This window comes from Anticarsia gemmatalis, chromosome 1 (genome assembly GCF_050436995.1).
Source record: "Anticarsia gemmatalis isolate Benzon Research Colony breed Stoneville strain chromosome 1, ilAntGemm2 primary, whole genome shotgun sequence".
Classification (NCBI taxonomy): Eukaryota; Metazoa; Arthropoda; class Insecta; order Lepidoptera; family Erebidae; genus Anticarsia; species Anticarsia gemmatalis.
The window spans coordinates 14,785,603-14,796,015 of record NC_134745.1 but is presented as its reverse complement, the minus strand read 5'-3'; the positions used below and the strand labels follow the sequence as shown (position 1 = coordinate 14,796,015).

Here is a 10,413-nt window from a genome sequence, read left to right as displayed (position 1 = left end):
TTTTGTTGAATAATTTTATTTTAAAACATAGGAATTATTTTTAACTCTTATTTCATTTACAGTGGTGTAGTAAGTATAGTATGAAACAAAATTAATTAATTATGAAATTTAATTCATGAATTAATGTATGAAACAAAATTATTTTTTACTCATAGTGCACTGCAGTGCACTGTAGCACTGATGTAGAGGCCCTTAATGGTGAAACCTTATCAAACTTTATTACTTTATCATTCCACATCTTATGCGTTCATCTTGCAATTTAATCTGAGCTTGTTAATATTAATTTGTTAAAACCTATTTTGTTGATTAAGTTGTGGTATAACATTTTCCCTGTAAATACCAATATTCTAACAGTCAGATATATAATAAACATATAAATATTGATATTTTATAAAAAAATACAAATAACATACGCGATATTACCGAACCCTATACAATTTGGTTTGTAATAAAGAATACTACTTAGATTCAAAACATCGTTAAGTTCACTCAACTCCTAAGCTGTAGTGAGTTGAACGATCTGTTGTGACTTTTTATACTTGCCCTCTCACAAACGAGTAAATAATTAAACCGATACACAGTAAAGAAAGGGCAAGTAATAACGGTGTCTGTTCATTGATACGGGTCATTGGTTCGACTCTCACAAATCACAGTTCACACACGTCTTACAAATAATAAAGCTGTAGATTTTTTTGTTTATTTCTACTTAATAACCTTTGGATATACCAATTAGTTGAATAAAAAATGATTAAGGTCTATAACCATAATGTATGATATGATCTTCAGAAATGTATCTAAGCGCAGCTAATCATTTTAAACACAATTTGTAATTGTGAGTCGCGGGATTTTTTAAGCACCCGCACAGTTAAAAGTTTTCTAAAAGAGTTTTAATCAATGTGTAAACTTTAAAACTCGCAATGGGAAAATACTTGTCGCATAGAATTTTACTCGCCCGAGCTAACACGTGAAATAAAAATTGAGTACGACTCAATAAAGAAAACTGTATCTAAGGTAGAAATTTTAGTTAGTAAAAAGAGAATAAGAGTATTTTCAAAAGTTATATAAACGTCAAGTGAATCTCAGTCCAGCCACAATATAGGCAAGCTATTAGGTGTACACACATGATTGATGATGCGAGCCCTCTCCATATAATGCCGAGGGAAATTGTGGTGCACGCTGCAGGCGCCCCGGATAAATTATATTAGTAGTACACAAGACACGCGCGAGAATAATGGTTTTAGCGTGTACTTAGTTTAAAATGTGATTAAGCTATGTCATACTTTTTAGCCAGAGTAAACGATAAGCCAGGTTATAGTCCACCACGATGTCAACGACTCGTTTTGTTTTGATTACTAACGTTTAGTACAATAAAATTAAGCTTCACATTGACTGATCATGATAAAGGTTTCTAAAACTGTTTCTTTCCATTTTGAAGCAGAAAAACCTTTAAGCGCACGTACTTGCGGACTACTATGATAATAATGTTCCTACATAAATTAGAAACAACCAAAATCACTTTTCCCAACCCGTAATTAGAAGTCCCGTATTCAACCACACGGACAGCTTCTATTAACTCAACGATCGGTAGCTATTAACATAAGCAGCTAGCTATAAAAGTTTTACTATGAGAACCCTAAAGAAACAGATTCCAAAACTTCTAACCCTGAATACAAGAGATAAGCAATAAAATATCTATGAACAATATCGAGAGCGAGGAGAGCTGGGGAATAGCTACATAATACAAGAAGTTCGAACTTGACCGAGTAGAAGTATGCTGCGCGGTTAATTTACCCAATATTACTGAACGCTTTCATTTCCAACATTCTGGGCATACTATCGATTCCAATACATAACATGAAGCTAAGAAGAATTGGGAGTTGCTCTTGGTTTTATTTACTTTTTCAACGCTGAGTTTCTTACTAGATTTTTAGACTATCGCGACTTGTGTTGTATCATGGTCTCAAATGGTATGAAAATGAACACAGGGAAATAAATTGAACATTCGCTTAGGGATTTGTTAATAATGCTATCTTATTATGTTTATACATAACTTTTGCCAAACGTGATAAAATATTGTACCTAACTAAGAATTAACAGTGCAAAACATACCATTTTTAGATTGAAAAGTTGGAATCTACAGCATTTTAGGTGACATATTGGTTTATTTCAATTTACCTGAACTAAAGCAAACAGTCCGCGGTCTCTCAAATATCTTATTAACTCGGTCCAACTGCCACATCGTACATTACCCCTCGTTGTGTTCAATATCGCCACGGGACCGGCTGAACATTCCTGTGTTTGCCTTGCACTACACAGCACCACAATACACGCGTACTATCTCTATCTAGCTATCTATACTCAAGACTCGGCTTTTGGAACTATGCTGCATATTTTGGGCGCTTTTGTATGAAATTTGAAGGAAAAGCCTTCGTTATTAGCTAGTCTAAATCAAAATGAAATTATTTATTAATTTAGGTCAAATGCTGACACTTATGATAGTCAACGATTGTTTAACTCTTTACTACAATCAAATATATACTGATACTTACGATTCTAAGTTACAGTTAAGACAATGGCAGTCAGATTGAAATGTAGAGCCAATAAAAAGCTGCCACATTCTCTCATTCACTCTTTTATGCCTTAAATATCATGATTGTAACATTACTGAAATATATATTTTTTCTAAAAAGCATATATTTTCTTGAAACAAAAATGAAAATATGAAAGATTAACATTAACTTTGAGATCGTATTCAACATCACATTTAATTGAAACATTTTCAATCAAAAGTTACGAACCTAGATCTTAAACTAACTAGGAATGATATCACATGTTTTCCAAACGGGAGAAAATATATGTTACTCGGTAAGTTATTATAAGTATTGAAAGCTTCTCAGTGCAGTAAAACATGAAATACGTGGCGCTGGGCAGTGGGCAGTGACCAGTGAACAGTGGGCAGCAAATCACACGCGCCATTGCGTCGCCTTAATGTTCTGCACACGCAGCTTGTTACCGATCTTGGACACTATTACGTATAACAGTGTAGTTTCTATGAGCTATCTTATTTTAGCAACAGTAGCTTGATTCTCTACCACTATCAACTGCCTACAAACGGCTAGCTATCGAGAAAATTGTATGAAAATCTGATCAGCATCTCTAACGGGCGTCGTAGGAACTGTTTTGGCAGTACATTTTGAATTGAAACTTTCGATACTCGTCAGTACCCACTATAGAAATTCGTGCTACAGATTGGCATTAAAAATGCTATATCAATTTCACAGTCAGCTTATATCGTTCGACATGAATTGATTTGTAGACATAAATTAAATTGCCAATAAAAAGGTTTTAGTAGAAGATTAATTAAAAACATATCATTTCATGTATACGCAGTTTCTATTACATTATACGTACCACAGTTGGATTAGAGTATATTAATATTATATTTAGCAGTTAGGTAAGACTTTTTGTAACATTTGTACTACAAGTACATAATGGTATCTTTTTTTGCAAAAAAAAACTTTTCACACACATTCTAGAAACAGTTACAGATTATGTAATAATTAATTTTAATGATCGTGTCAAAAAAAACGGATACAAAAAAATTAAGACGATCATAAAATGAACTTGTTCCAGGCGTTTCGGTAAGTCGTGATTTATTAGCAGGTTGTTAAGTTAAAAGCAGGTTTTTTATAAAGTAATTGTGCTTATACGATTTTAAAGTTGTTCATTATGATAATTTTATAACTAGTTCTAAATGTTATATTAAGGGCCTACGGCAACTTTATTCGACAAAAGGTTATTTTTAATTCTGTTGCTTAATTTTCTAGCAAAAAGCTTTGACAGTGAGAAATAGTCGCGTCTCGAGAGGACTTTTACAAACGTACAAACAACGGGCACAAAGTTCAATCAGACCCGAAACAACTATTCATAGATTATTCTATGAAATGAAAGTAATTTCTGCGAAGTTGTTTTTCTTTCTATATTTTCTTTCGCCGTTATATTAAACCGTCTTAATATTTTTTGCGGCAACCGTCTTTTACGTTTTTAAAGTTCACATTCGTTTAGATCAGGTTTTTTGCGTTCTTTGTTGGGATTAAAATAGGCTTACGGTAACTTCATATAAATTATTCTGTCTATAGGCAGTTTTAAGGCAAGCCACTCGCCTCATAGGAATAGCAAATTAGTCGTGATATTTTATGTGTGAAAATTGTTTTTTGGAAATATAAAAAAGTTTATTTCTGCGGGTGTAAAATATTACAGTTTATGATGGTAGACATATTTATAAAACAATAATCCTGTTTAATCAAAATTAAAATACTAACTGTTCCTGGGTAAAGAAAATGTAAGTACCTTTAATTTCTTTCGATATAACAACTGCATGTCAATCTCTATTGCTATCACGATACTTGATATAAGTCAAGCAAGTAAGTAAACAGTAAAACGTCAGGAACTCACTCATTCTGCTTGTGATAAACTGTTTCAAGAAAAATATTAGGACATTGGCTATAAAATTATTGATTCCTTTGTTTGTTGAACTGGTCAAATATCATATCGAGTTTTAATTAAACGATACAGCTCCGACAATCCTTTTCAAGGCTGACTTAAATTTTATAGAGTTTTGCCTGGGCTTTTGGTTTAAGAATACGCTTCATGACATAATTTGCCTGAGGATATTACGTTCTCCTGAATTACTATCTAACCTTAAGATAGTAATCTCAGGAGATTGTAAAGAAATGAATATACTAATATTATGAACAAAAATAGTTCTATTGTTACGCTTACAAAGCGCGGTCGATGTTATTATACAAATACAGACGTTTTTTATCATTTCAGAGCTAGATCAACAAAACATGAAGTACATTACGTTATTGCCTCTAATATGGACGATAAGGACAGTTTTTGGTGCAGACTCAATGATAAGAAAAGATCTGACTTTCCTTGATCTTGCTAAGTACGATGGCTATACAGCTGAAGAACATTATGTGACTACTGAAGACGGATATATTTTGAGAATGTTTCGAATACCTCCCAAAGATAATTGTAGAGAGAACAAAGGGCCTATAATGTTTATGCATGGGTTATACCTGAGTGGTGATGATTGCATCGTGCCGGGTCCCGGCCAGGCTCATTGCTACATCTACGCTGACAGCTGCTACGACGTCTGGGTGCCCAATGTTCGAGGGAACGTCTACAGCCGCAACCACACCAAATACAATCCCGACATCGGTTCACAATTTTGGGATTTCAGCGTCGATGAAATTGGCTTGTACGACGTTCCAGCCGTCATCGATTATGTTTTAACCACTACAAATAACGCACAACTAACGTATATTGGACATTCGCAAGGAGTGACTGTGCTATTGATACTCTGTGCCAAAAGACCTGAATACAATGCTAAAATTAAAGTAGGTTTTGGACTATCAGTGACAGCATGGTTAAATCATGCTAGATTTATTGTGATACAGCTTCAGAGTCTACTTGTTCCTTTACTGACCAGATCAGATACATTGAGTATGGAAGTGCTAACTCGCGACGGATTTGTACAGAACACTATTGAGTCAATGTGTGGTGCTTCAAATCTTCAATACCCACTTTGTTCGTATTTAATCTTTACATTGTTAGGTTATAATGAATATCAGATCACTAGTGAAGTTTTACCAGTTGTAGTGGGGCATGTGCCTTCAGGGACGTCATTAAAGAACTTTAATAGATGGGGACAGATCAAGAACAATGGGTTTGCTGAATATGACTACGGAGAGGTCAAAAACTTGATCTTGTATGGTAAACCAAAGCCGCCGTTATACGACCTGAGTCAAGTAACTATGAAATGGGTAATGATTGGAAGTCTAAACGACTATGTAGGTGAGATTAGTGATGTAAAATTACTTGTATCAAAGTTATCCAATGTTTCTTTATGTGTACTGTCCGATAAAAGGTTCGGACATTTAGATTTTATTTACGGGAAAGATATACCGAAATATATAACACCTATTGTTTTGTCTACCCTAGAAACTGGTAATTATAAATGTTTGTAAAATATACGGGTACTTATTTCTGAAATAAATTATTCTATTTTTAAATTACGTTTTTGTATGACTGAGATGATTAATTGCGAATAAATGGCAGTAATGAATTTAAACAAGTGTCTCTAGTATTTACTACTTCATTATAGGTGTAATTGTAGAATAGTCCAACTGCTAACATTTAATGTCTGGTCGGAAACAAATATTGTATAACTAAATTTAAAGTTCTAGAATTTTCGACAGACGCTTAGTTACAGCAGCCAGTACGATGACTATTATCTGAATTACCTGTAGTCCTGATAAGAGAACATAACATTAGACAGTAAGGTAATCTCATGTTGACAGTTTGTTAGATAATAAATAAACATTAGGACGTCATAATATGAATACTTTCACACTAATTGATAACGTTGTAAAGGAGGATCACCAAAAAATGCTAAAAAGTAAAAGTACTTTAGATCGAGGTAGGTATTCCTAGATTCCTGCACCATATCAATTGTACGTCTACCAAGTAAAGACTCCGCCGGCGCCGCTGCCGCCGTTTACTCGTATTGTACATTTGTTTAAGAATCTGAGTATATGATTGAAACGTTCAATCATTCACCGTTTGGTCAGTGGTCAACCTTATATTAAAGTTGTTCAAGCCACCCCACAAGCCATTTGTCACAACTTCTTCTTCTTCTTCGTGTCAATGGTTTTTTTTTTTTTTTGTAGTACTTAATTACCTCCAGTTTCTAATAGTAATAAGTAAATACGGATATATGTATATATATTAAAATAACTATATATGTTTTGCCCAAAACTCGGCTACGGCCACGGCGTCACGGCTTGCATCCGATAACTCCTTTCTCGTGCAGGTGTAAGGGCACTTGGGGCAGGAGAGCAGGTGGGCCATTGTCTGCAATGGAGCCCCACAGTCGCAGCCCGATAGGGATGGATCAATGAAGCCCCACTTTGCCATATTTTCTCTGCACCGACCAACTTGGGACCTCAGGCGATTTAAGGATCTCCAGGTTGGCCAGGGCAGTTGATGTCCCGGTGGCAGGGTCTCCGCAGGTTTAGGAAAATCTGCGGGTACTGGTCGTTTGTTAGCCCACATGCTCTCTCTAACCACTTGTGGGTTGGCGTTTGTAGACCCAGTTCTTAAGAAGCAAACTTAACGACTGTAATCTTCGTAGACAACAACCGGGACGGACGTTTTACATGCCCCCCGAAGCATGGAAACGCTCATTCATATAACACTATGAAATCACTTATCTATAGAATAAACTAGTCAAGTTTACCGACCGGTAAGGGCAACTAGCTATGAACGTCTCTTGATTGGAACTAAAGAATAACGAAAAACATAAGTAAATTTTCTGAAACCATTATAATAACTTCAACGATGCTTACAAATGTGGTATTATGTAACAAAGTTATGGTGTTTTGCACTTCTACATTACGCAATATGGTGTGTTAATTAGTTCTATTGAACAATTAATTCAAAGTATCACCCCAAAAACTCAGCCTGTATAACTGTTTACTCTGTCAACTCAACAATTGTACAAATAATTGTAAGGTAATATAAGAGACACATCAATTTTGAAACGTTTAGTACCAACCCGGATGTTAAAGAAAGTTAAGGGTTTCCATAAGCCAAAGAAAATTATTTACAGGTAAGATATATTTGTTTTATTTTGAAGATCTGTTCAAATAGATTCAAAAATTCACGGTGTAAAAAAGCTTCTAGTGTCAATCTTAAAATACTTTTCTTGAGTTGCATAATCTCGTGTAAAATACGACTTTTGTGCAGTCAAAGATAATTTGAAAAGCAGAAAGCACATAATAAAGCTCTGAGTACTTTTCAATGAAAATAAACCTATTCTTGCTTACTAATAACATATAAAAATCTTCAATTCGTTTTCAAGGCAGCGAGCAAATTTCATGAACAGCAAATAAGGAAAAATACAGCTTTTTCAGACTGATTATGATACCGCTAATGTTTATCTTTAGTTTAAAACATTTTTTTGTCTTTGCAGCATAATCCAAACAAAAACATGAATTACATTTTTTATCTATTGCCTGTAATATGGACGATTCAAATAGTAGCTGGTGAGAAATATCCCAGACAAGATTTGGCTTTCCTAGATCTAGCAAAATATGACGGATATACCGCTGAACAACATTATGTGACGACTGAGGATGGATACATATTAGGCGTATTTCGAATACCTTTGAACAAAAACTGTACAGAGAACAAAGGGCCAATAATGTTTATGCATGGATTATATTTAAGTAGTGATGACTGCATCGTGCCGGGTCCCGGCCAGGCTCACTGTTACATCTATGCTGATGGATGCTACGACGTCTGGGTGCCCAATGTTCGAGGGAACGTCTACAGCCGCAACCACACCAAATATAATCCCGACAAAAATTCAGAATTCTGGGACTTTAGCGTTGATGAGTTGGCTATATACGACTTACCAGCTGTTATTGATTACGTACTGAATACTACTAACTCCACTCAACTATCATACGTCGCTCATTCACAAGGTGTCGCCATGTTAGTTGTTCTGTGCGCTAAAAAGCCTGAATATAATGACAAAATTAAAGTCGGCATCGGTTTATCAGCTACCGCGTGGTTAACTCATGCCAGATTTATTGTTGTACAGGCCCAAAGTCTCTTAGATCCATTGCTAACTTTGACCGGTGGTTTACTGAATACCGAAATACTACCTCGCAATGGACTGGTGACGGTGTCTGCCGAATTGCTATGTGGGACCACGGATTTATCATATCCACTCTGTTCCAATTTTATTTTTGCCGTATTAGGGTACAATAAGTATCAGTTTACTACCGAAGTGCTCCCGGTTGTAGTAGGTCACATCCCTTCAGGCACGTCCTTAAAGAATTTCAATAGATGGGGTCAGATGAAGAACAATGGTTTCTCGGAATACGACCACGGTATTTTCCAAAACTTGTTTGTTTACGGTCAGTTTTCACCTCCTTTATACGATCTTAGTAAAGTTACTATGAAATGGGTGATAATCGGAAGTTTAAATGATTATGTGGGTGATATCAGGGATGTTAAGGTACTTGTATCAAATTTACCGAATGCTTCGCTTTGTACTCTGTCCGATAAAACGTTTGTACATTTAGATTTTGTGTTTGGCAAAGATGTGCCTAATTACATTACACCCATTGTTATGTCTAGCATAGAGACTGGAACTTACGAGTGTACCTGAGTAATACATTATTTTGACTAACGCCCTAATCGTTGATAAGCTGCGCAAGCAAAAGTACCAAAAAATATTTTATAGTCATTTTACATGTTAATGGTGACAAATCCTTTAAACTGTTAAATTCGATGATATTGAAAATGTCTTTGTCGTATGTAGGTAATTCATGTTTGTTATATTTGTTTTTTTACCATTTTTAATAAAAAAACATTTTATCAAAAGAAAATATGGCGTTTTATTTTCATGTGTGTTTCAACTAGTCTCATTCATTGTCTTTGTTGTGTTCTTATCAAACTTTACATACCTACATATTATTATAGTAATACTAACATAAATTTTGTGACATCCTGTTTTTTTGTATAATAATTAAGAATAACATTTTCTTCCTCATCATATAAATTACAAATTATACCGATACACAATGAACTGAATGTATGTTATGACATAAGTCATTTAAATTAATTATCATAACAAAAACATTGCGGCATATTACATAAAACTGGTGTTAAGTATTCTAATATAAAATTATGCTTAATAATAGCAGTTGTTCAAACAAAGGATGTTCTGAAAATATCAAGCTCATTATTAGGCAAAGTTTACGTAATCAATATTGGGTCTGACGGTTCACCTGATCCATCATTTAAACAAACAGTACCGAGAACTCAACGTCATCCGTCAATGAGGCTTATTATTTTACCTGATGGCTTTATTTAAGATGAAAGGAAAGTACTAAATAAACGTAATAAAAATACTGGTAGAGAACGTAAAGGTTTTTTAGATTAAGCCAATTTTTTAAGGTTAAATTCCGAATTATATCAAAACCAGTTTTGAAAAAACTTGTTTGATACAACAACAAAGCCTATTATCATTTCGCATTCAGTACTTTGTATCAATACCTACCGACGTACTTACTAAGATATTATAATAACAGGTACCTACAAAATACTACTTCTTCGCTAAGGGCGCGTTCCCACTATGTCGTAACGATTGATTTATCGTTGGACGACTGTCGTATCTAGCTGTTACCATTATAACGATTGTTTGTCGTCCAAAATTTTATTGTTTAGTGACTTTCGTATCTAGCCGTCCCCACTGTCACGATAATCTGTCGTCACTGCAAAAAATGTCGTAAACGACAGTAAATCGTGTCGTTCTATAATGTGAACACCTCC

General features: G+C 34.7%; 2 protein-coding genes across 2 annotated transcripts; both read left to right on the top strand.

The window, feature by feature from the left end:
• Window positions 1–4,851: 4,851 nt before the first annotated feature.
• LOC142982812 (lipase 1-like) lies at window positions 4,852–6,178 on the top strand. The gene is made up of 3 exons (XM_076129531.1): window positions 4,852–5,511; window positions 5,623–5,816; window positions 6,173–6,178. The coding sequence occupies exons 1-3, from the start codon at window positions 4,914–4,916 to the stop codon at window positions 6,176–6,178; spliced, it is 798 nt and encodes a 265-aa protein (XP_075985646.1). The 5' UTR covers window positions 4,852–4,913.
• Window positions 6,179–7,624: 1,446 nt separating this feature from the next.
• LOC142981657 (lipase 3-like) lies at window positions 7,625–9,429 on the top strand. The gene is made up of 2 exons (XM_076127744.1): window positions 7,625–7,678; window positions 8,042–9,429. The coding sequence occupies exon 2, from the start codon at window positions 8,060–8,062 to the stop codon at window positions 9,245–9,247; it is 1,188 nt and encodes a 395-aa protein (XP_075983859.1). The 5' UTR covers window positions 7,625–7,678; window positions 8,042–8,059; the 3' UTR covers window positions 9,248–9,429.
• The last annotated feature ends 984 nt before the right edge of the window (window positions 9,430–10,413 follow it).

Excerpts from the sequence above, each read along its gene's own strand:
- LOC142982812 (XM_076129531.1), top strand. The coding sequence starts at position 4,914 with ATGATAAGAAAAGATCTGACTTTCCTTGATCTTGCTAAGTACGATGGC. Across the intron at positions 5,512-5,622 it reads GACCAGATCAGATACATTGA|GTTATAATGAATATCAGATC; the intron begins GTATGGAAGTGC and ends TTACATTGTTAG.
- LOC142981657 (XM_076127744.1), top strand. The coding sequence starts at position 8,060 with ATGAATTACATTTTTTATCTATTGCCTGTAATATGGACGATTCAAATA.